At 36.3% G+C, this 26,968-nt stretch overlaps 1 protein-coding gene across 5 annotated transcripts in view; it reads right to left on the bottom strand.

Annotated features, from left to right (window-relative positions):
* Positions 1 to 26,968, bottom strand: part of AGTPBP1 (ATP/GTP binding protein 1) — a 150,461-nt gene that overhangs the window by 109,699 nt on the left and 13,794 nt on the right. For all 5 annotated transcript variants that reach the window (XM_032840553.1, XM_032840558.1, XM_032840555.1 and 2 more), the window contains exons 2-3: positions 21,842 to 21,906; positions 8,781 to 8,905 (exon numbers count right to left, since the gene is read on the bottom strand). In XM_032840553.1, the coding sequence (XP_032696444.1) occupies positions 8,781 to 8,905; positions 21,842 to 21,873 (157 nt within the window). In that variant the 5' untranslated portion in view covers positions 21,874 to 21,906. The remainder of the gene's footprint in view (positions 1 to 8,780; positions 8,906 to 21,841; positions 21,907 to 26,968) is intronic.

Raw genomic sequence — 26,968 nt, 5'->3', positions numbered from 1 at the left:
GAAGTAACAGGATCATATTATTTATGACAACTATCAGTAACTACAAAATAAAAACAGGAATTAGAAATATTTTTCTTTAGGGGCGCCTGGGTGGCTCAGTGGGTTAAAGCCTCTGCCTTCGTTCGGCTCAGGTCATGGTCTCAGGGTCCTGGGATTGAGCCCTGTATCTGGCTCTCTGCTCAGCGGGGAGCAGTCTTCCTCCTCCTCTCTCTCTGCCTACTTGTGATCTCTGTCTGTCAAATAAATAAATAAAATCTTTAAAACAAACAAACAAAAAAAAGAAAGAAAGAAATATTTTTCTTTAAAACAACAATCTCATGCTATCATGCATCATCTTGGATCCAGATAATGAACTTTGTAAAACTGACAAACACCTTACTATCTTTCTAAACATTAACTTGCGTAAGTGATCTAAAGATCTAAAACACTGCTCATCACTGCACCCTGTGGCCATAATTACTAATGCTTAAAAGAATGATAGACTTCTTTACCATTACAAAAAAAAAGGGAAAACTCATTAATATTTGTAAAACCCAATTCCTTTTTTATTTTTATTTTTTTTAAAGACTTTATTTATTTGACAGAGATCACAAGTAGGCAGAGAGGCAGGCAGGGGGGTGGGGGGAGCAGGCTCCCTGCTGAGCAGAGAGCAGGATGCAGAGCTTGATCCCAGGACTCTGGGATCATGATGAGCCTAAGGCAGAGGCTTTAACCCACTGAGCCACCCAGGCACCCCCCCCCAATTCCTTTTTTAAAAGTGATTCCTCGCCTGACCCTTTTATCATTTCCCTGGCCCAGCTGCCTCCATCAGTAAGTATTAAGTTGTAAAATAAATACTGTTTACAAGACCAGTGCTCTAACCCCTGTGCTATGGAGCCAACTGCTAAATACTGTTTAAATATCTACAATGCACCCAGGATTTAACATTTTAAAGATTTTTTTTTTTTTTTTTAATTTGACAGAGAGAAATCACAAGCAAGCAGAGAGGCAGCCGGGGCGGGGGCGGGGGGGGCGGAGCAGGTTCCCCACCAAGCAGAGAGCCCTACTTGAAGCTCCATCCCAGGACCCTGAGATCATGACCTGAGCCAAAGGCAAAGGCCCAACCCACTGAGCCACCCAGGCGCCCCTGATTTAACATTTTAAATAAGACAACTGATTTAATGTTAATGCCAAATGATTTTTTCAATATTAATCACACAGAGTAGTCAGAAGACTGAGATCTCCTCTACTAACAAACCATTGTTTTTTCACCATCATGGGACAAACCAAAAACTCCCCTTACTGTAATATCCACAATCATGGAGTTTACTCCCCGCACTAAATGAAAACTAGGTACTACAGTTTTCTCATCTACTCTAGACTCTGTCATCATCTAAGGAGACTTCAATGTCTATGCGGATGATTCCTTCAACACCTAGCTACATTTTTTGACCATGTAACAAAAATAATCCTTCCCACTTTGTTCCAATTTATCAACTCTCTCAATTCTCAAATCTCAAATTGCCCTACCTCCGAAATCTTAGCCTCCAATCTCCCACTGACAGACCACAGCCTCCTAACACTCCCATTTCTCTCTGCTTTCAGAAAATAAGGGAAGCCTCACTGTCACTTTCACTGAAACTTCTAACTTATCAGTGGTAGTGCTGTTCTCCTATAAAATCAGTTCTAGACATGCCCACTTGGATACCAAGGCTCACCCCTTAAACTTATCAGCGTGAACCCTTATAATTAAATGCTAAAATGTGCATTCTCTATTCCTACATCACAGTAAAAATAAGGCCACAAGAATTTCTTCTTCAAATTTAAGATTCTTAGTACCAAAAAATTCACCATTTCCATCCTCATTTGGAAACACAAAACTACTATTCTTACTCACCCCAACTCTCAGCCATGTCCATCTGCCCTGCCATCGCCCACAGCTATTCCAAAATGTGTGCCAGTTCTCAACCTTTCCTCTCAATCTCTGGACCCATTTCTAACTCTCAGCATCTACATTTCCTCAGTGAACTGAGACAAAGTGATAAGTCAACCAGAGATGAAATTCTATAAACAATGACCAAGCTCCACACACTCATGTACCCAATCCTTGACGATTCAGCATTCCTTTTTCCAGCCTTCGGGTGGAAAATGAGGATGTATCGTTTCTACTGTGTTCTAAATCCCATCCTTCCTACCTACTTATAAACCTACAGCTTCAACCTCTACCCACATATTGTTTTGTTTTCCCACACATGTAACAAATCTTATTTTAACTTGTCTCCTCCTCTATTTCCTTCTTCTTTCTCAGTAGAACTCGCCCCATGACAGAAAGTCTACACTCCCTGTCATTATTTCATTTGCCACTCACATTACAGCATAATGCAATCTTCCTTCTAATTCCACCACTTGAAAGTGATCTTACTGTGGCCAATAATTTATTAATTGTCAAATCAAAAAGATCTTTATTTTAAATAACCTCTTTATGTTCCTAACATCCCAATGTTTCCTCCCTTGGCTTTTCTAAAACAGTCCTTCCCAGTTCTTATACCACTACATGTTAATAATAACCTAAATGTTATAACAGGCAAGAATTTTAAAGCAGCTACTATAAATTACACTCAATTACATTAAGGAAAACAAGCTCACTATGAACCAAAAGAGAAGAGATCACAAAACAGAGAAATAAAAAGTATAAAAAACACATGCATATTTTAGAAAAGAAAAATATAGCATGTAAATAATTATCAGACATACATAATGGCAGAATGCAGAGGAAAAAGGCAGTAGCTTCAATATAGAAAAAGGGAAATTATCCAATCTGAACAACACAGAGAATTAAGATTGAAAAATAGGAACCTCAGGGAGCCTGGGTGGCTCAGTATTTAAGCGTCTGCTTTCAGCTCAGGTCATGATCCCAGGATCAACCCCCATGTTGGGCTCCCTGCTTAACAGGGAGTCTGCTTCTCTATCTCCCTCTGCCTCTGCCCGCCTCTGCCCACACCACCCCACTTATGTTCGCTCTCTCTCGTTCTCTGTCTCTCTTAAATAAAATCTTAAAAAAAAAAAAGAAAAGAAAGAAAAATAGGAGACTCAAGGACTTTGAAGCAATCTCCAAAAGTCTAACATATGTATAATTATATACCAAAAGAAGAAAGAAGAATAACAAAATTTTGATCAGGAAAAATTTCCTAAAATTGATAAAAGACAAATTTACAGATTCAAGACACTCAGCAAATTCTAAGCATTACAAAGAAAACTACACACACATTCTGAAAACCAAACTAATGGAAAATCATGACCTCAACCGAGAAAAATGACACATAATTTTCAGAAAACAAAGATTCAAATAATAGACATCTCCTTTGAAATTATGGAGGCCACAAAATAGTAGAAGCACTGTTTTACATGTAATTTATAGTGCTGAAAGACAAAAACCATCAACCCAGAATTCTACACCCAGTAAAAATATCCTTCAAGAATGAGGTGAAGTAAATCCTTTGTCGGATTTAAAAAAAAAAAAAAAAATTATCCCACAGCAGACTTCCACTGAAGTGGAATATATCACTGTGGATGTATTTGGTATATCCACAGAAATACCAAAGGAAAGTCTGTAGCTAAAGGGAAATTATGCCAGATCAACCTCATGTCTTTGGCAAAGAAAAAAGAACTTCAGAGATGGTAAACATGTGAGTAAATATAAAAGCGACTTTTCTTCTTCTTAATGTCTTTACAATACACATGTCTGTCTAAAGCAAAAATTGTCTCTAGGGTTAACAGTGTATCTAGATGTGATACACATCACAACTATAGCTAAAGAATAGTAAACACAAATGGGTATGCAAGGTTCCAAGGTTTCTGAATTTCATATGAGGTTACAATATTAATTCTAAGCAAAGTGCAAAAAGTTAATGATTATTAACTTTTAAAATAAGATTTGTTAACCTCTCCAGAGGAATGACTTTTAAAAAATGCAAACAGGTATAACTAAAAAAAGTCAATAGGTAAATTAAAGTGGAATTCTAAAAATTGTTCAAATAATAGAAAAGAGGGCAGGGCAATGAGAAACAAGAAATAAAAACAGAAAGGACAAACAGAAAACAACTGTAGATCTAAGTCGAATCACATTATATTAAAAGTTATCAAACTAAATGCTCAAATTAGAAGGCAAAGAATGTCAAAGTGCTATCTACAAAAGATGCACTTTAGATTTAAAAATACAAACAAGGCTAGAAGGAAACAAATGGGAAAAGCTAAACATCAAGGCAAAGAAAATCACCACAGATAAAGAGGAACATTCTATAATGATAACAGGGTAAATTCATCAAGACAACATAAAAATCATAAAAATGAACTTGATCATTTTCACAGGACTCTATTATAGCAAAATACAAAATGTAGGCAGTTCCCAGAATACAAATCTCAACTGTCTCCCTCTACATCTCCTCCTGAGACAACTTCGCTGCATTTCCATTACTTTAACTACCAAGTTTGGGGTCTAAAACCTGCTCTTCATTCAGACCCCTGTACTGAATTTTCCACTTTTCTCCTAACTTTTTTTTACAAGGCATAAAACTGTGGAAGCAATAATGATAAGAGTATCACTGAGTTCTATCATCTATAAATATAATATACATGACAATACAGCACAAAGGAGTGAGAAAGAAATGGAGCTATACTGAAAGGAAGTTCCAATATTTTACCAGAAAGAAGTTGGTACTAATATGAAATTCAAAGTATATTGTAATCCCTACCGGAGCCACTAGGAAAATAACTAAAAATTTAAAAACTAAAAAAATCAACAGATGATACAAAAGAAGGCAGTAAAGGATGAGAAGAGGAATATAAAAGACATGAATCATATAGAAAATAAATGGCAAAAAGGCAGATGTAAATCCAATCACAGGAATAAGTACACTGATTTGGAAACAAACAGATTAGATTTTTAAAAAGCAAGATCCAATAATATACTGTCTTAAGAGAAACAGATTGAAGGTAAAAGAAGAGAAGGGTATAATATGCAAAGAATAATCATAACTGCTAGAATGATTGTATTATTATGAACAGACTTTTTTTTTAGATTAAACAGATGTTAAATCTAGAAATATTACTGGAGACAGAGACATTTCACAATAATGAAACAATCAAACCAATCCACCAAAAGATTTAACAATTTAAATGTTACAGAGCTAACAGACTTTCAAATATAAACAAACTAAAACTACCAAAATTGGAAAGAGAAATATATAATTCAACAATAGGTAGGGAATTCAATACTCAATTCTAATACTTAATAGAGCACCTAACTAGAAAATCAACAAGGTATGGAAGATTTGAACAATACTATCAACCAGCCTGACCTAACTAACATTAATAGAGCACTCCACCCAACAGCAGATGGAACATTCACGTGCACATGGAACGTTCTCCAGGAAGGACCATATATTAAGCCATTAAACCTATCTCAATAAATTCAAAAGGACTAATATCCTACAAATCTCCAACCACAGTGGAATTAAATTAGAAAACAGCAGAAAGAAATTGGGAAATTCTGAAATAATGGGAAATTAAACAACACACTGCTAAATAATCTGTGGGTCAAAGAAGAAATCACAAAAGAAATTAGAACATATGTGAACTGAATGAAAATAAAAATACAACATATCAATATCTGTGGAATGCAGTTAAAGCAGTGTATACAGGGACATTTATAAGCTTTAATGACCACATTATAAAAGAAAGTTCTCAAAATCCATTATCAAAGCTCCACTTTAAAAAAACCAGAAAGGAAGCGCAAATCAAAGTGGAACCAAATAGAAGGGGGAAGCAATAAAGATAAGAGATCAATGAAATAGAAAAAAGAAAAACAGGAAATCAATGAAACCCGAAGTTGGTTCTTTCAAAAAACTGACAAATGTGTCTAGCTAGACCTGGGTCTCTCAACCTCAGCACTGTTGACAGTGGGGCCAAAAATAATTCATTCTTATAGGGAGTGGTACTGTGTGTTATATAATGCATCCCTCGCCTCTACATAGTAGATGCCAGTAACAATCCCCTTCTCAAATTTCACAGCCAAAAATATCTCCAAACGTTGCCAGTGTCCTAGGGCAAGTGGAGGGGAAAAATCACCGCAGCTGAGAACCACTGAGCTAGACAGATCATGAAAGAGACAGATGACACAAATAACAAAAATTGAGAATGACAGAAAGAACATTACTTCCTTCCCTAAAGAAACTCACAGGATTATAAAGGAATTACAACCAAAAGATGTATGCCAACAAATTAGACCACCTACATGAAATGGATAATTATTATGTTTCTAGGAAAAAAAAAAATCAAGGGTAAATTACAAAAAGTACCATGCATGCTATAAATGAGTAGTACATTATTAAAGATAAAAAATGTGGGGCGCCTGGGTGGCTCAGTGGGTTAAGGCGCTGCCTTCGGCTCAGGTCATGGTCCCACAGTCCTGGATCGAGCCCCGCATCGGGCTCTCTGCTCAGCAGGAAGCCTGTTTCCCCCCCCTCTCTTCCTACTTGTGATCTCTGTCAAATAAGTAAATAAAATCTTAAAAAAAAAAAAAAAAGATAAAAAATGTAATGCACTCAAGAAAACTAGCACCAAATTGTGGAAATGTGTGTCTCCAGTATGTAAACAGGTACTGTAGGAGTTTGGTTTTTTTTTTTAATCTTTTAAATACATAAGTAGTATGTTCTTATTGCAACAATTCTAACAGTAGAAAAGTACTTTAAGTAAATCAGGAACTTACCTCATTCCCCTCCATTTCCATCCCACTGATAATTACTGCTAAAAATTTGGTATCATTCTTCTGGTTTTGTGTTTCATTTTTTGCCTTGTTCATATAAACATTACATACATATTTAATGGTTTATTTGTATAAAAATGAGGCTACACATATAGTTACATGAACTAAAGAAACCTGCTCTTTTATTTAATACATTAAACTTAGGACTCCAGAACAATTCACAGAGTTCCACACATAAACTATCTGTCCCAAATATCACAAATAACTTCATGATAATAACTACATAATATACTTTTTAAGTTCCACCATTTGGCCACATCAAAATTAACTCAACCATTCTCTCACTGATGGGTATTTAGGGGGTTTCCTGATCTTTGATATTACAAACAATGCTGCAAAACATCCTCAAACATTCAAATACAATCCTGAGTCAGCCAGCAAATGCATTTTAAATTTTAATAAACATTGCCAGATTCTTATCTCCAAAGTTAGTAATAACTACTGCACCACCAACAGTGTAAGAGAATACCCTACTTCTCACGTCCCCAACACTGGATGCTGTCATTCTTTAATTTCTGCCAATCTAACTAGTAAGAAGTGTATTGTTGTTTTCATTAGCAATTCCTGACTTTGGAGGAGTTAAAGAATCTTTTCATAGGTTACTGGTTACTTGCATTTCTTCTTCCTTGAACTTTAAATTTCCAAACTTTTTCTCTCAAATGGATAGCCAACTGAATTATCCTATAATGATGATGGGACCCTCTTCCACTACTAATTGACATGGTCTTGACTGGCTAATCCAAGGTAACATAAAGTCACTGTCTTACACAACCCGGAAGTGAGTGTCTTACACAACCTCTGGGGTGAGTGATAGCATACAAGGGCAGTGGTATTGTTGGAGTAGGGGCGTCCAGACTGCACTGGGGAAAGTCTGCAGTGGTGGGAGCAGTGTATACAAGTGTTAGCTACACTCCTAAGAAATGTGTTTTCTTTTGTTTTTACTGGTTTTGTTTTGAGGAAGTATTTCATATAACAATACAGTGAATATACTTGGTACCTCTAACTCTGCACTAATATAATATACATCCTTGTACATTGACCTTGGATAATAAGCACAGTACCTTCAAAGGCTAGAATCCAGCACAGTGACTTCCTGAATTAAAGAGTATAAACAGGTATCTTAGATTTTGCTAGAAACAAATGTCATCTATTAGAGACCTCATGTGGGTTTTGGAGTACTGTCAACTACCCCCTAAACACATGGACTGCATAGGAAGAAGTTATCAAAATAACAGTCTGTGACCATGAATAAGGGTTAACAGAGTTCCTGAACACAGTAAATGCCTACTCAAGGACCTAAAACCCCAGCATGAAAGAATTCCAAAAATTAAATACTAATTATAAATGTCTAGACTTTAATTTTAACAGAATGTGTTCAATATATTGCTATTAAATATTAAGGTAGCTGCTGGTTTACCCTTATTTTAAAAGAAAAATCAGGTGTCATCTTGTTTTGTTTTGTTTTAATCAACCAGAGGTTTTGGAACCTTAAATTCCTTTTTCAGTATCTACTGAAGTGATGCCTAATTATAGACATCATTTATTGAACACTTTAACATTCTTTTTACATGCTTCTCATGTAAATCTCATGGTAATTACTGATATCTCTCTTTCGGAGATGGTGCAGCTGAATCCTAAGAAATTTCCCTAAAATCACCCCACCACTGAATGACAGAGCTTGCATTTGAAGTAGGGATCACACTCGTAACCATCCACTTGACCTCTTTTTGCCAACATTCTAGAACAAGTAACGCTGGAATTAAGTATTGTTTGAAAATGTGGTGGGGCAATCATACTCATTTTTAGAAAGATGCTTTGAACAGCAATTCATTCCACAGTTACTGAGTTTTCTACTCCTTGAGTCTATTTGAGAAAGATCAATTTTTACAGAAAATCATCTCTCAAAAGTTTGAAAATTCTTAACATCTACATTTAAAGAACTGAAAAAGTATTTCAGAAGCAAAAGTTTAAAATTTACCTTGACTTTGAGCCAGATGAAGAATTTTTGATGTGACATATCTGGCAGTATCTGATTCTGAAGATTCAGTATTGATCTTCTCCAGCTGAGCCAGGAGTCCCACGACCCGAGAATTATTGGTAAGGCTAGAAAGAATGTTAATTTACATTACGACACATTCTACATTACTTGTAAATTCAATACAATAAAGATCACTGTTTAAAAAACAAAAAACAGGAACGCCTGGGTGGCTTAGTTGGTTGAGCGACTGCCTTCAGCTCAGGTCATGATCCTGGAGTCCCAGATCGAGTCCCACATCAGGCTCTCTGCTCACCAGGGAGTCTGCTTCTCCCCCTGATCTCGTTCCTCTCATGTTTTCTCTCTCTCTCATTCTATCTCTCTCTCTCAAATAAATGAATAAAATCTTAAAAAAAAAATTAAATAAAAATAAATTAAAAAAAAAGCAAAAACTCTGCCCTTTCCTAAAAACGTGAAGCATTTATGCCACATATCCTTACTGTTTTATAGCTTAACATTGCTAAAATTCTATTAAGTGAGAAACATATTCCATTTCAGAAAACCACAAATGTGCATTCAACCCTGTCGAGCAATCTTACATCACACTTTGAAAATTCACCTTTTCACTCTCTATTTCTTACATTTCCTATGTTCACCTCAAAACTCTGATCATCCTTCCCAACCCAGTCCCTTCTCAGAGTTCTGCTTTATTACTGTTACAAGCCCAAACAGGAACACACCATCTTCCCACTACCACATCCTTAAACCTATCTGATTTTCTACCCACTTTCTTTCTTCCCTGTTCTTTCATTTGCTCATTTGCACATTCTCTACATTTGCACATCTGCTACCATACTAGGTATTACCAACAGTAAACAAAACAAAAATTCCTGCCCCCTACAGACTGAACATTCTAATGGTGAGAGGCAAATTAAATATGTAAATAATCATACAGTATTTAAAGTGGTGGGAAGTGCTTTAAATAATAGCAGGTTAGGGGGACGGATGCAATGTCACACAGTGGTCAGAAAAAACTACATTGACAGGGTACCACCGAGGGAAAGGTGTGAGAGAAAAAAAGGAGTAAGCCATGCAGAAACCAGAAAGGGCTGTCCAGGAAGGAGTCACAACCACCGAGACCAAGGCAGGGGTCTGCTATACTGAGTTAAAAGTGAGGTAGCCAGCGGTGTGGCTGGAACAGACTCGAGGAGAATTATAGTAAGAGGAGGTCAGAGGTGGGGGGTGAGGTGGGAGAGAGCACCATCATTTAAAGCTTTGCAGGCCACTGTAGGAATTTTGACTTTTACACTAAGTGGGATAGAAAGTTTTTGAGCAGGGGACACCTGGGTGGCTCAGTTGGTTAAGCCACTGCCTTTGGCTCAGGTCCTGATCCCAGGATCCTGGGATCAAGTCCCACATGGGGCTCCTTGCTCAGCAGGAAGCCTGCTTCTCCTCTGCCTCTGCCTGCACTCTGCCTGCTTGTGCTCTCTAATAATAAAATCTTAAAAAAAAAAAAAAAAAAAAAAGGAAAGAAAGAAAATTTTTGAGCAGAACAGTGATGTGCTCTGATGTTTTTAAAAGGCTCTCTTTGGCTGGTATGTTGAGACAAAGAAAATTCCTCTCTTGTATACATGACCCAGTAACCCTTCCTGCATTCTCAATGTATTTGCTCCTTCACTTAATCTTTCCCTGATTCATCATCTCTCTTCCCCTTTCAACTGGATCATACCAGTGGCACACTAATAAGATGTAGAAGAGCTCCCACTCTCTACCACCCTATTTCTCTCCTACGAATGAGGTACCTGTACTTGCTCTCCTCATCTTCTCACATCCTATTCACTTTTCAAGCTTGCCTTCCCCACCCTGAGGTCTCCCAACCTCCTCTGGTCACCTCCTTCCTTATACTCAGTACCTCAGCACTATCCAAATCAGAGAGCTCCCTCTTCCTTCACCTCCCTTCTCTGGGTTTCATTGACTCCACTCTCTACCTTCTTCCTATCATCAGCTCTCCGAGATACCTTCTTTTGGTTCCTCCTCCTGTGACAAATTTCTAGATGTTGATTCATGGACAGCTGTACTCCCAGCCCTCTTCTTTCCACTCTCTCCACTCTGCCAGTGTGATCTCGTCTAATCCCACCACTGTAGTTATGATTTAAATGCTGCCTGGCTCTGACAATCAACTACAGCTTCACTCTGATGGCCTACCTAACCTAACAAGCCCAATATAAATCAATTTCTAGTTCCTCTTCTCAACGTATTGCTCTTTCGATCTTAACCCTCCCAAACTCAAATGAAACCATCAGTTACTCGGGAAAAAATCTGGATTCTCTGCCTCACACACCAACCCCTTATCAGCTCCATCTCTGAAACAACTCAGCTTCATCCACTTGTCTCCATATCTACTATGACTACCCAAGTCCACACAATCATCATCTCTCACTTGGAAATCACAACCTCATAACTAGTCTGCTTTCATTCTTGCTTGCCAATAATCCATTTTCTCAGTGATTACCTTTATCTTTTTATTTCAAAATAATTGTAAATATTCACAGGAAGCTGCAAAAACTGTAGAGTGGTCCCTTCTGCCTTTCACATAGTTTCCCCAATGGCTACATTTACATGAACCACAGGGCAATAACAAAAACCAGGGAATTAGCAGTGGTTAAGTATGTATTTACAGGCCAATTCAACACATGTGTAGATTTGTAGTACCACTGATCTAATCAAGATGCTATCCAGCTTTAAAAAACCCTTCAATGGCCCTTCAGACTTTAGGTAAAATCTTAAATTTACTTATCACAGCCTTCTAAGCCCTTTGTCATCTGGCTTCTGTCTACCCCTCAGACTTTATTTCTCACAACAATCCCCTCATGCACTGGGATCCAGCTCAATGGCTATCAGTTCTCTGAATACAGCAACTTTTTCCACAAGGTCTTAACTCCTCTTAATCAGGATTTCTCCCAACTCTCTTTAGAGCTGGCAACTTCACATTTCAGGCTGCAACCCAACCATCTGACCACTTCCTCACCTGCCCCTCCACTTCTGATATTAAAATGTACCTACAGAATTTATTACTATTTGAAATTATGTAAATTCTCTAGAGGTAGAAGGCATTGCATGTCTTATTCTATATATCTAGCATTTCAAACATTGGCTGGTACAGCACAGACAATACATATCTAGAAAATGAAAAACAGTTTTTTTTTTTTTTTTTTCAGATTAACTGTGCCAAATGCTTTAAATTTGGAGATATTTCAACTGAAAAGGTATCGGAGTTTGAAAATACACATTAAGCATACATTTGAAAATGGGCCTAATGTACCACTTAAAATAATGCAACATTTCCCATATTTTAGAAAGCCAATATAGCATAGACATATATTCATATGTATAAATCTTCAAGTATAAAAATAACCCAAAAAACTTTAATATGTTCAGTATAATATCATTAAGTTTTAAAATACACAAATTCAATACAATATATTCTTTAATGTGTGTATATATATGAAAACATTTTATATATACACACACACATATAAAAACATGCATGGAAATGATGAACATCAATTCAGAATAGTAATTACCTTGGGATAAGGGAAAAAATGTTATTAGGCAATAATACACACTGAGTTTGTAATTTTTTTTCCCTTGGGTGATAAGTTGTTCCTTATAGTATTCTCTATCCTTTTAGTTTTCAGAAACATTCCACAGATTTTTTAAATAAAAGAATTCTGTAGAGATAAAACTATGTTACATGTTAGTACATATTTGTACATATTTTCTTTTTCTTCAACTGTTGCAGGAGGAAGGAATGGTTCCTTAAAACTGCTGTAAGTCTGAATGAGTAAAAACATTACTATTGAAAATTCTATAATGAACAAAAAAAGAAAAAAATTGTATAATGAACCACCATGTCATCACCCAGCTCTAACAATCATCAATCCACAGACAATCTTATTTTTACACATACATGCCTACCTACAAGTGCACACGTCAATGGACTAATTTTGAAGCATGTCTCAGATCATTTCCTCTGTAAATACTTCGGCATCCTTTATTTCCCAAAATATAAAAACTCTTCAAAATATATATAACTACACTATCACTACCATACCAAAAACAGTAACAATAATCCATTAATACCAAAATCTAGTCTGAATTCCATTTTCTTAAATTTATTAGGTCATTCTCATTCTCTCACATTTTCTTTAACAATCTGGACAAATCAGAAACCAAATGAGGTTTAGATATATATGCATTTGTCTTTTTATCTACAAGTTTCCTATTACTCTTTTTTTTTTCCTCACAACTGATCGGCTGAAGCAGCTTGATTAGTGGGCTTTAGTCTCCCACATTCTGGATTTTGCCAATTATACATCAACAGCATAATTAATATGTTTATTTCCATATTTTCTGTAAACTGGCAGTTGAATTTAAAAGCCTAATCTGATGAAGGCTTGGAGAAGTGAATTCTTTAAAGTGGTACTATAACCTTCCATAACAAGGCAAATAGTGTCTGGTTCTCTTACTTTTGAAATATAAGCAGTTACCGGTCACCAATGCCTACCTCCATTACTCCACTAAGGATCGAAAAACAATGATACCTTATCATCCCACTCCTTCTTCATGTGTTAACTAAAACAACTTCATAAAGAGAAAAATTCCTTATTTGATGATCCAGAGGTACAACTCATCAAATAAAAGCAAAATAAATGCTGGGTTGTTTGGGTTTTCTTTTTAACTTACTTGTATTTACCAGTTTCCAAAAGAATGAGTTATTCCCTAAAATCTATATCAGATAACCAATTAAATATTTTAGTTTCATGCATCAGTATGAACTTAAAAACATTTGGTATTTATTCACTACAATTATAAACACTCAATGATCAATAAATGGGAGCTTCCCAAGTTGGTTCCGGAGTCCTTTTGGTATGATCCTAGCCTTTGATAGGTTTCTGGCTTTCAGGCATGACAAGACTATTACTGGCCAAAAGTCTTCAAAGTATTCTATAATACCCTGTTGAGTACCTGAGACCCTATCATAAAATCTACAAAGTCTATTTTCATAAAAATACTATCTGACTCTGTGTTGAGATTTGCCTTGATGATCTAAAAGCACTGGTAGGTAAAGGGCTAGCACCCTGACACAAATCAAGACAGTGACACCAAACTGTACTACCAGTCACTGTGTTTTTCACCACCCTGAACTCAGTTAAAAACAAAAATTCCAGTTTCACCCATGAGTACGTATTTCTTTAATATTGTGTGCGTGCATTAAACATTTCAGCTGCACACTAAATACGATGGTTACCTTGGGGGAAGAAAACCTGTTATTGTTTAAAATGCAAGCTGAACTAGCCACTTTTTTCCCAGAACATGGTTACTTCAAAAAACAAGTCAAAAAATAATAGCAAAAGAAATTTTAAAAAATTGACAAAGATTATTCAGACTGGGGAATTTGGGCATACATTTTTTAGAAGTAAACAAAGTGAGTATATCATTTCAAGAGAACAACGGACAGATCTGTTGCCAATGATAAAATATAGCTTTTGAGCAAACAATAGAATTTCGAAAAATGTGGATCTACTGTCATAGCCTTGTCAGCTTCCCTAGAAAATTTTCTAGGCACCTGGCTGACTCAGTCAGTTAAGCATCTGACTCTTGATCTCTGCTCAGGTCTTGATCTCAGGATGGTAAGTTCGAGCCCCACGTTGGGCTCTATGTTGGGTGTGGAGTCTACTTAAAAACATCTTTTTTTCCAGATAAAAATCAACAGTGATATTAATACTTGTAATTTTTCAGTACTGTGTAATAAAATGTACCACTATTTAGAAGATCTGCATTAGTCATGGAATCAATTATTTCTAAATGACCAATGCTGGATGTTACAAACTTAAATATGGAAAAAAATTATTCAAAGTGCAAAAAAAGACCAACGGAATTTAACAGAGAACAGAAAATTCACTAATACAGTTTCAGATTCCACCCTGCAATTAACTTTTAAGAAAACTATTACTTAGCAAGAATATCCACTTCAATTTGAATTTCAAGCAATACGGCTTTATTTCCAAAGAATAGTATTATCATTTATATATATCTATTCCTCGTATATAATTATTAGTTTTGCTTTAATCATATTTTTACTGTTTCTCTACAAATACTGAACGCACAACTTTATTTTCCTCCACCATAAATCAAATGACAATTATCCACAATTATCTATAATGGCCTTTTGGGATATCTAGGTGGCTCAGTTGGTTAAGCACCTGCCTTCAGTTTCAGGTCATGATCCCAGTGTCCTGGGATCGAGTTCTGTATCAGGCTCCTTACTCAGTGGGGAACCTGCTTCTCCCTCTGCCTGCTGTTCCCCCTGCTTGCACTCACTCTCTCTCCCTCTGACAAATAAATAAATATAATTAATTAATGAATTAAAGGGCCTTTGATTCAAGTACTTCCTCCTTTTCTAATCACATATCTATGTAAGCCCAGATTTTCTTCATATTCTATAATAACAAGAACACCACACATGTACAAACTACATACACATGTATAATATGTGCACATATTATATGTAACATAGATCAAGACAGATTAAACTCAGAAACAGATAAGAGAATCTAGCCATCTTCCATTATGCCACACATCAGATTTGCAAAAATGTAATAAAATAATTCTAGTCTTCCACATTTGAAAATATAGTTATTTCTAAAACATTATTATACAATTGGTTTATTGTTATTTTTAAGTGAATAAATAGAGGCTGTGGGTGATAAAAGGCAGTTAAGCGTCAGACTCTTGGTTTCAGTTCAGGTCATGATCTCAGGGCCATGAGATGGATCTCCTCATCAGGCTCTGCACTCAGGATGGCATCTGCTTAAGTTTCTCTCTCCCTCTCCCTTTGCTCCCCTCCCTCAGCCTCCACATGCACAGACACTCTCTCTAAAAATATATAAATCTTTAAAAAAAAAAAATGGTTTTAATTTCTCAGTTTTAATATATAACAATGTAAAATATCAATAGATACCTCACATCAACAAAAACTTTCTGGAGCCTTCATCACATTAAGAGAGCACCAAGAGGTTCTGAGCTTAAAAATGTGAGAACTACTCCTCTAGGTTTATCTTGCACATTTTGTGCTCCTGACCTAGAATCAGCCCTTTCTCCAAAGAGTCTTGGTTCTTTTTGGTGAGAAATGACATTAAGAGAGCACAGTTTGAAAACTAAGGAACAAAGTACATCTTTAAAAACAATTCTATAACCCAAACTTAAGAGAAATTTGCATTAAGAAAACCAAACTTTTATTTTTTTTTAATTTATTTATTTGACAGGGATCACAAGTAGGCAGAGAGGCAGGCAGGGTTGGGGGAAGGGGAAGCAGGCTCCCCCTCTGAGAAGGGAGCCCGATGCAGGGCTCGATTCCAGGACCCTGGGATCATGACCTGAGCCAAAGGCAGAGACTTTAACCCACTGAGCCACCCAGGTGCCCCAAGAAAACCAAACTTCTGATATTTAATAATGGAGTGCTTCTTAAATTTTCTTCAATTCACATTTTTCTTAAAGATCATCTCACTGTTTTTCAGTAGTTAATAAACATCTACTATTCAAAAAATTCACAAACATACAAGACACACTAAGCATAACACACAGTCAATTCTATCCCCAACTAAGAATTTGTTTTATCAGTAACTATTAAAATTTTAAATTACATTACATATAAAAAAAAAAAGAAAAAGAAAAAAACCTTTCATTGAAGTGATTCCTTTCTAAGAATCATGCTATTTCAAATGATGGATGAACAGATGGATGAATTTTTTCAAGGGAGGCAAATAATGGAAATTGAGAACATAGGCAAATCAATTTCCCTCTCTATTTCTACTTTTTTAATCTACAGAATGAAAACTGAACAAAATATCTTAAGCCACCCCAACTCAGCTCTAAAACTCTAAGGCTGTTGACACTAATGTTGAAAGAATCTAGGGTGAACACCAGAGGGCAGCTCTACCTTCCGAATAATTTTTAGACTTTGGAAAATTTGAGGATGGGGTAAAGCTATACAACTATTCAAAGGACAAATCTGAACTACACTGAGAAAATTTTTAAATAACACAATTCAGAAAAGGATGTATCTTCCTTACTTACCCTGCTTTTAGATGAATCAAAATGAGACCAAACTTCAGAGATTTATGATTGTTAATTATCATAGAGAAAATCATCAAATTAAAAATATGATCAATATGAAATACATCAAATCAAGTTAACTTTCAAATGGTAGTTTAAAGACAGTATCACTCAAATATTTGTTTCATTGTAGTAGTCTCCTACTACTTCATGTTTGAGTTTACTCTCAGTCTTACCTATTTTTCTGAAAGCACAAATGTTCTTGGATATTACAAAAGTCCCAATAATGTGCAGATACTATTTTTGCAACAAATAATTTCCCAAGTAAGTGTAAGTGTTATGCAACCTACCTTCATATTATAAATCAATGTTACCACCTTTTTTACCTTAAATTGCAGGTAACAGAGAGCTGTCCTCATAAAAATAAATAAATAAATAACATCTCACAGAAAAAAAATTCACAGAAATATACTACGGTTTTAGACTTAAACATGACTCACAGAAACTAAGATTTAATTTCAAACAGTATGGTTTTATTTCCAAAATGCACATTGTCTTTCAGAAACATCTGATCCTCATTTACAGGCCTTTTTTAACCTTTTATTACTTTTGCTTTGTTTTTATTTTTATTGTTTCTTTCCAAATTCTGAACATATAACTTTATTTTCTTCCACCATAAATCAAAGGACAATGAAAAATAGAAATTTCATTATCATTCTTTTGTAGAAAGTTAAATATTTAAACATGTAAATTTGGAACAATATTCTTATAACTGGAAGAGAAGAGTAACTAGTTCTCTACTTCTTATAATTAAATGCATAAAAGACTTTTTTAACAATAAATTCTAGTTCAACACTACCAAGAGACTTGTTATAGACAACCAGAAAAAACTTGTTAAAATTTTAAACTGCCTAAATTTATACTAGCATCAGCAATAATTAGTCAAGTTATCCTTTAAATTTCTTTACCAAAGTTAATTAAATGCTAATTATTTTATATTCATTATTTTTGTAACTTCTCTGGTCTTGTTCTACTGGGACTTTAGGTACGTGTTTGTGGCTAACTGCTTTGCCCTGGTATCTGTTCTATCTTTCAGAGTGACAAGTTTCAATCAAGCGTATGGCCACCCTGTATATCATATTTCTCATTTTTAGCTTAATATAGAAGTTACTATAGGCTAGGTCAGAGGCTCTCAGTTTTGTTTTGGGGTTTTTCTTGGGGGGGAAGAGAAGAGGGGGTTTTTGGCCTCTATCATGATACCTTTACACTCAAAAATCATTGAGGAGACACAAAGAACTGTTATTTTCATGGGAGAAAGAAATAAATCTAACAAACAACCTGAAAGACCAGTACAATGAAAACTATAAAGCATTGCTAAAAAAAAAAAAAAAGTTAAAGAAAGGTCATAAAAAAGGAGTATGCTGTATTCAAGACTGAATGTTGTTGGGGCGCCTGGGTGGCTCAGTGGGTTAAAGCCTCTGCCTCCGGCTCAGGTCAGGATCCCAGGATCCTGGGATCGAGCCCCGCACTGGGATCTCTGCTCCGCGGGAGCCTGCTTCCCTTCCTTTCTCTCTGTCTGCCTCTCTGCCTACTGTGGTCTCTGTCTGTCAAAAAAATAAATAAAATCTTTAAAAAAAAAAAAAAGACTGAATGTTGTTAAGATATCAATTCTCCCCAAACTGATCTATAGAATCAAGGCAATCCAGTAAAAATCCCAGCAGGCTATTGTATAGAATGTAAAATTTGTAAAACTGATGATAAATTGACATAAAAATGCAAAATAAGCCCAACTTTGGAAATAAAAGAACAAAATTAATAGACCAACACTAACTTTGAGACTCACTATAAAGTCACCAAGGCAGAGAGGTATCAGCACTAAGATAAACATCTAAATCACTGGAACAAAACAGAGGCCAAAAATAAACCCATACATACGCAGACAACTGATTTTTGACAAAGATACAAAGCCAATTGATTGAACGATTTTACAGGTATATATAGGCCGAACTTACCAAGCTGTACTCTCTTTGTACAGTCTGTAGCATATGATGATTATATCTCAATAAATATATTAAAAAATTATAGGGGGCCTTAGTGTACCAGATAAGTGTACTATCTTAGTGTACCAGATAAGGCAGAAATGACACAGGAGTGGCTGGAGTGTGTGAAATGAGATGTAGACTGAATTTACAGACTATTTCAAATTTTTGGCTTTTAAGGGAAGCAGATATAGCAGGTAGTGACAGAACAGCATAGTCTAAACACTGAGAAGCCCAGATCTTGTTTAAATAGTAAGGAATGAGGAGTTAAAGATTCAAGACAGAAGAATAAATGATTAAAAGACCGTGAAAAGGATAAAAAAAAAAAAAAAAAGACCGTGAAAAGGAAGGAGGGAGAAGAAATCAGTAACACAGGTGTCAGTATACTAGTATCTGAGAAGAAAAGGGATACATTCTCTATTGGAGTAAATAATAGGAGGATGGGATCAAAAGGGGAATATGTAAATTTTTCATGTAAGAAACATGAGGATAATAGATTTTATTATCTCTGTGATATTATGAGGGAAGGCCACTTGATGAGGGTCTGTATTTGAGACATCTGAGAATATCAAAGATGTAAAGGATAAAAAGTATAAAATAATCATTATGAAACTTGAGAAAATGAACTTTTCCAGAAAACCATAGTTGCAAGATTACGGGGCTCAGTTCTGGCCAATGAGCAATAATTTTTAGTAATATCTGCCAAGTTAGTTCATCCTCCAACATCATTTAGCTGCTCATCAAAGGTTTATCCAGAGAAAGGGCTTTGCAGGATGCATGTGATGGAAAAACACAAAGTCAGGTAAAGACACTTCAGGTCTTTTAGAGTGTAATGACAGACGGTGGACCTACACTAGGTAAGAAAGGAGGAGGTGAATGAGAGAAAATAAGTCAGTAGATTATCATTCTGGGTAAGGCAGGGCTTATAGAGCAGACACTGGAGCGAGGGAGTTAAAAAGATGCCAAGAGCCAAAAGCATAGGAAGGAAAAGAAAGATTTTGACCCTTATCTATGGATCTCAATTCATCTTTCTGCATCCAGCTTTCTTCACAGAACAAAAAGACAAGTATTAGTAGAAGGTAGAAAGTAGAAAAGTCATTTCTTTTAGATGAAGACCACTTGCAGTAATCCCAGTTTAGTTAGCTTAAAACAGTGACAAAAAAAACAATAAATATCCAGTAAATTCTATCTCAGGAGAAAAAAATGAAAACTAACCCTAAGAGCCAGAAGTTGTCAAATTCATTTCATACTCATATGGAACACTAATCCAATAATTCTAGATAGTCTAGCTGATCAAAAGAAATAGCATTACTTGTTTGACCTAATCCAAAAAGTAAGACTGGTGCACCTTCTTTTTGTTTTGTTCTGTTAAGATTTATTTATTTTTGAGAGAGGGAGACAGAGCCCACGTGCAAGTGAGCAAGCGTCTGTGTGCGAGGGGGTAGGGGCAAAGGGAAAGAATCTTGAAGCAGGTTCCTAGCAAACTTGAGATCATGTCCTCTGCCAAAACCAAGAGTCTGAGGCTTAATCTACTGAGCTCAGGTCATGATCTCATGGGTCACCAGATGGAAACCAGAGGTGCACAAGGCTCTGCCCTCAAAATGGAGTCTCCTTTATGATTCTCTCCCTCTGCCCCTACCCCCACTTCTCAGTGTGCACACATACTCTCTCCTTCTCTAAAATAAGTAAATAAATGAAGTCTTTAAAAAATAAAAATTTTAAAAACTGGGGCACCTGGGTGGCTCAGTTGGTAAAGGGCCTGCCTTTAGCTCAGGTGATCCCAGGATCCTGGGATAGAGTCCCACGTTATGCTCCCAGCTCAGCAAGGAGTCTGCTTCTCCCTCTCCCTCTTCCCCTCCCCGCATCCCCTACTTCCCTGCCCTGCTCTTGCCCTCTCTCAAAATAAATAAAATCTTTTTTTAATTAAAAAATAAATAAAACACAATCACTACCTAATTTCTTTCCTATAGAAATTACAAAAATACTTAACAATGAAATAGGTTCTACTGTATTACATAGTTAATAACTGGAAACCCTAACAGTTTAAGGAACAAATCTTTATCTAAACTGTGTATATATTTCTCATTATAAAACAGAGTCAAACCATACCTGTAAACACAAAGTTGTAAAAATATAAATATAATATACAACACTGCTACAAAGCAAAAACTGATTATCATCAATATTAATAAGTTGTCATTTACTGAGCCTGCTAGACACTGTTTAATCTTCACAAGTTCAAAATGATAGCCTTAGTATTTCACTCATTATATAGATGAGAAAACAGAGACTTAACAGAGTTAAGCAATCTAGCTAAAAAAAATTCCAAAACAGAATCAATCAGTTTGTCTGACTTTTAACTGAAAGAGTCCACAGTAAAACCTTGCTAAGGACAAATTCTTGGTACATAAGAACTTTAATAGAGATGATGCTTTAACTCAGGGGTTAAAAGTTTGCTGGAAAGAGCCAGACAGAATATATTTTAAGCACCATGTGCCACATAGTCTCTGTCATTACTCCTCAACTTTGCCACTGTAGAGCAAGTGTCCAGACAATACACAAAGCACAGCTGTGTTCCAATAAAACTTAATTTATATATACAGAAATTTCAATTTCATATAAATATTCTTTTTAATTTTTCCCCCAACCATTTAGAAATGTTAAAAACTATTCTTATTTCATAAGTCATCCAAAAACAAGAAGTAGATCAGATCTGATCCATGGGTCATCATTTGCTAATTCCTGCTTTAACTGAAAAGTTAAACATTAATAAATATTAATTGTAAAATATAAATACAACACACAATTATTTAAACATAAATAATAAATTCAAATAAGGAGTTTCAAATCACCAGTTCATGTAATAGTTCCATAACTGATACATACTGGGATTTAGAATTACAGTACCTTTTCTCTGATATCACTTTTAACTTGCTCATCTTGAGTTACTTCATTTCAACATTGCAGATAATCTAAAAGAAAAAATGTTAGTTGTATTAAATACACAATAGTTTATATATATTAGACATCACAAAAAACATACCACTGAAAGTTATTATGGGAAACTGGAAACCAAAGGAGAATGTTTGAGTTTTATGTGCTTCTGGCAAGTTACTTCAAAATGCAAAAATGGGGGCGCCTAGGTAGCTCAGCGGGTTAAAGCCTCTGCCTTCATTTCAGGTCATGATCCCAGGGTCCTCGGATCAAGTTCCACATCGGGCTCTCTGCTCAGTGGGAAGTTGCTTCCCCCCCTTTCTCTCTGCCTGCCTCTCTGCCTACTTGTCATCTCTACCAAATAAAATCTTTTAAAAAAATGCAAAAATGTGTGACTATTACATGATCTAAAACCAGTCCATAAAATGTTATCCTAGAGCTACAAAAATGAAAAAAACCTAACACAACAGTCTATGATCTAGTGTTAGAATTTCTTTTGAGACAATTCACATTATCTTTTCCTATTCTTGTAGTCCTCCTTAAAATACTCAAACTATAGCATTGTACTTAGTGTCCACTATTCACACAGTGGTCAAATACTGGTAAGTATGTAAGATTATTTCTATGTAAGAACACTTTTTAATAACAAACTATGTACACAGTAAAAACCACCTATATCGTCATCTCATTTAATATACTTAATACATATTTTCCTTCAATCAATACCAGTTTTGTCATTAGAAAGTACACATTATTCACAGAATCTTTACAACTTTTCAGATTTATTTTGCAACCATTCACCCCCTAAAAAAAGAAAAACAAACAAACAAAAAAACCCCTGGACATCGTTTCATTTTACATATCACTGCTTGTTGAAGCAGAATTTTGTGGCATCACTAGACAGTAAAAAAAAATGACGGCCAGTTCAACAAGTTTCTCACATATTTATGCGATGTCTAGTAAAGCTATTTAAAGGCAAACAAATATACAAAAGAATGTAGTAGATTTAAAAACTACAGGTATTCTGGATGTTTTTCTTCAATTAACAAAGAACTTTCATTTCAGTAAAACACACATGATTTTTTTTTCAGTTTTTTTCATTAATTCAATCATAAAAAAGAAAACATGTATTTAGGATTGTGTACAAAAATTATATGGACTATTTTTCAGGCTGGCAAGAAATTTAAAACTGTTGACTATTCTTTCAACTGACTTAAGAAAAGACTACAAAGTCAAAGTAATTTTTTCCCATTTCCAAATTAAGAATCAAAAATCCAAAGGAGGGGGGATAAAAAAAGTCCTGTGATTTCAAAAGCACTACTGCAGCCATAAACGTAAGGTTAATTAAGTTACTTCTACTTGCTGGGTGGTAGGACTTTCTCTAAAAGTGCATTAATAGCTCCTCTCATGAAAAGCTTACTGTGACTCTTATTAGAGCTGATAGAGTTGGAAAGGTTAATGCTGGTTAACTTAAATCACAACCAATTCTATTTCAACAGTTAAGAAATTATTCAAACTTCCAATTCAAAAGAAAATACAGTCAAACGACAGGCATTCCTGTCCTCTCTCTCCCAGGACTAGAGTAAAATAAACAGCAAAGCAATAAAGAGAAATTATGTTTAAGCCCACAGTGACAAAAAGAAAAACTAAAGTTGTCGGGGTGGGGGGGTACCCTGTCCAGAAGAACTCAGGAAACTTGGAAGCCAAGGACTTGGAGGTGCCAATCACAAGAGAGGAAGAGACTGCTCAACAGCTAATGAAAACTCTGTAATTCCAAATAACCTCCTACCTCCTCAATATCCCATAACTCATCATTGTGGGAAGTGTTCAACAGCCAGTCCTAGAATTTCTGACAAATTATCTCCACTAAAGAAACTGATAACCTCAAAGAATTCTGCTTTCTGGGACTAGAGAGTCCCCCAGGAAGAAGGCCAGCTCTCAACCCCATCATCCTAGAGCTAAGCCAGTTTTGTCCCTTGTGGTCACTTTTTATAGCCTAAGGCCAGAGTGGCCCCAGAGAACACAAAAACTTTCTATTTTCAAAGTCTGTGTTTGTTACAGTATTGTGTAATTCAAAGAACAGGCACCTGGAAGAAGCGCTGCGTTTCACCAAGTTTGTGGCAAAGCAAGAAAGAGGCAAAGAAACTGAGACTGCATACAAGGGCATAACTACAAAAACTGACCATGAAATTTGGGTATAAGGCCCTTTATTGGGTCATTTTCATCACCATAAAATCATGTTGCTATTTCCATGTCTTGAAGGAAAAAAAATGAACTCTCTATGCTCCACTTCCTAAATCCAGCTTCTGTCCCATTTCTCTTCCCTCCCAAAAGCAAAGTATTGTTTACCCACACTTGTTAACAAGTCCTTTCTTCCCCTCCTCTCCTAAACACACTCCGGTCGGGTTCTCCCCACTCCACTTGTCAGTCCCAGGGACTGGAGATTTCCCTGAATCCAACTGTCAGTTCTTAGTCCTCATCTTACTTGTCTTAACAGCAACATTTGATAGAACTGGTCACTCCCTTTTCTTGGATGTACTTTCCCCATTTGGCCATATTATATAAGTTTCCTTGACTGGATGCCCCAAGCTCAGCTCTCTCCTGTCCTTTTCTAACTCCAGTCTCTTCCTTAGTGATCTCATCAGGTCTCATAAATGTTCAACATCTCCACATGGGTCTCTAATAATACTACAAACTCAACATATCCAATACTGATCCCCTGATCTGCCCTTCCCTACTCAGTGTGCTCTCACTTCAGCTCTTCCAACTGTAAAGATAATTCTCTCTCCAATTCTTAGTCCAAAACCTTAACCTCCTCCTTGACTGTCTTACATCCAACATCCAATCCATCAGCAAATTCTGATAATTCTACTTTCAAAATATATCCAGAATCTGATCACTTCACCATAACTACCACCATGGGCAAACTGACTGAGTCACCCAGGTACTCCAAGCCTATCTTTAAAAAAACTGAATCCCATTCTAGCTGAAGTCAGTTATTTAATAGAAATATACTGGGGCGCCTGAATGGCTCAGTGGTAAGCATCTGCCTTCAGATCAGGTCATGATCCCAGGGTCCCGGGATTGAGCCCTGCATCGGCCCCCTGCTCGGTGGGGAGCCTGCTTCTCCCTCTCCCACTCCCCCTGCTTGTATTCTCTATCTGTCAAATAAGTAAAATCTTCATAAATAAATAAATAAAGTATATAGCACTAGGCCATAAATTTCACCCCTTTAAAAAAAAAAAAATTATCTTCACCATATGAGGTTTTAAAAATCATGAAAAGGAAAAACAATAGTTCCCAGAATGGCAAGGTAAGTTTGACTACCTATCTGCTTCTCATGTAAGGTTCATTAAAGTTTTTTGTGTGTGCTTCAAATGAAGAAAAATAAAACTACTCTTATATATATCATATACCCAAGCCATAATTTATTAATATCTTGTGTAGTAAAAATCTGTGGTAAGACTCCTAGACCTACTTACATAAAGTAAAAAAATAAAGTGGGAAATTTCAGAAATGGAAAACCTGCTTCTCCTACCTGCATTATTAACTCACATTACAGCTTATATCCTTTATGGGGATAGAGATTCACATGAAAGAATAGACTAATCAAATGGCCAAAATAAACAAATGCACAGGAAAAAATTCTCTTTCAAAAGGGCATTAACAATCATTACTGGAGTACTAACACATAGACCTAAAATTTCAAATGCTGTCCCACCAGCTTTGAGCCTCACAGCGCCCCAAAGGCACATGTATTCCCACCTAGCACAAAAGACTTCACCCAGCTAGTTCTACCATCAGCTGAACCCGCTGCACTCCACTCAGTCAAGCTGTCAGGCCTGAGAATTATTCAAACTAATCATATCCTCCCATGAGGGCAACAGTCCTTCTTACTTCATCCTTTTGTTATTACAAAGCCTGCCAAGGCCTCTGTGACTGGTTCACTCTATTCCCAACTGCAACCCCCATGAGACATGTGGTATTCTCCACTCCCCCGCTGTGAATATATGACTAATGAACTGTTGTTAATATCATCTGGTCAATGTCAGGTAGCAGCTATGTCACACTATTTAAAAGAGAAGATCCCTCGTTCACCAATGAATAGGTGATCAAAAAACAATTATTATATCTAAACTTTCTCTTCACACTAATATCACAGCTGTAAATGTTCTAATTTTTATGAAGGAATTCCCTGAGACCTTAAAATTATTTCACAGATCCTACAGGGTATAAAGAAAGAGAAAGGCCAATACGCAGGGCTGGTGAGACCACAACAGGTACTGGTCCACTGTGGATCTACAGCTGGTAAGTACAGAAGGACAATCCTGATCACCATGGCCTCCTGACCAGCACAGTTTCCTGATTTTATTATTTTTTTAATAAAGAAAAAAATTCAGTTTCTTCAACTGTTTATGATACGGGACACAAAAGGCAAAGTGTTTCACATTAAGATTTCACTTTCAACTCCCTGGAATGTTCATTTCTTTGGCTAAGAGGAGACACTAAACATGCCCACAAGAGGCAGGCCATGCTCAGGCAACTGAAATGAACATAAGGAGGAGGCAATGCTAACAACATCATGGGATGGGCACAGGGGACTGTTGGTCACAAGCTATTTTCTGGAACAAAGGAGCACCACCTCTGGATGCTCATGCCATCATGGGCCTCAGTCATCCCCACCACACAGGTACAGCCTGCAGGCAGCTGCCTTAGGTGTCTTGCTGGGCACAGTAGTACAAGAACTTGCCATACTTTCTCTTGAACTCAGACCTAATTTTCAACACATCCACTTCACTGTGAGAGATACCAGGACTCTAATCAGGACTTTATCGGGGCACCTGGCTGGCTCAGTCAGTAGAGCACATGACTCCTGATCTCAGGGTCAGGAGTTTGAGCCCCACGTTTGGTGCAGAGATAACTTTAAAAAATTTTTTTTTAAGATTTAATCAGGACTTTATCATGAGTCCCCTTGCCCTTCTTGGAATCATACAGTTGGTCAGCAAAGTTTAAGGGCTTGCTCTGAATGCACTGGAACAGGTTCAGGAAAGAACTTTCCAGGTCTCCTTTGCCCTCCTTTTTGATGCTCTCCAGCATGTC

This window comes from Lontra canadensis, unplaced genomic scaffold, assembly GCF_010015895.1.
Source record: "Lontra canadensis isolate GAN:19392208 unplaced genomic scaffold, GSC_riverotter_1.0 scaffold113, whole genome shotgun sequence".
NCBI lineage: Eukaryota > Metazoa > Chordata > Mammalia > Carnivora > Mustelidae > Lontra > Lontra canadensis.
Note: the sequence above shows the minus strand (reverse complement) of the source record. Positions and strands in the feature narration are given on the sequence as shown.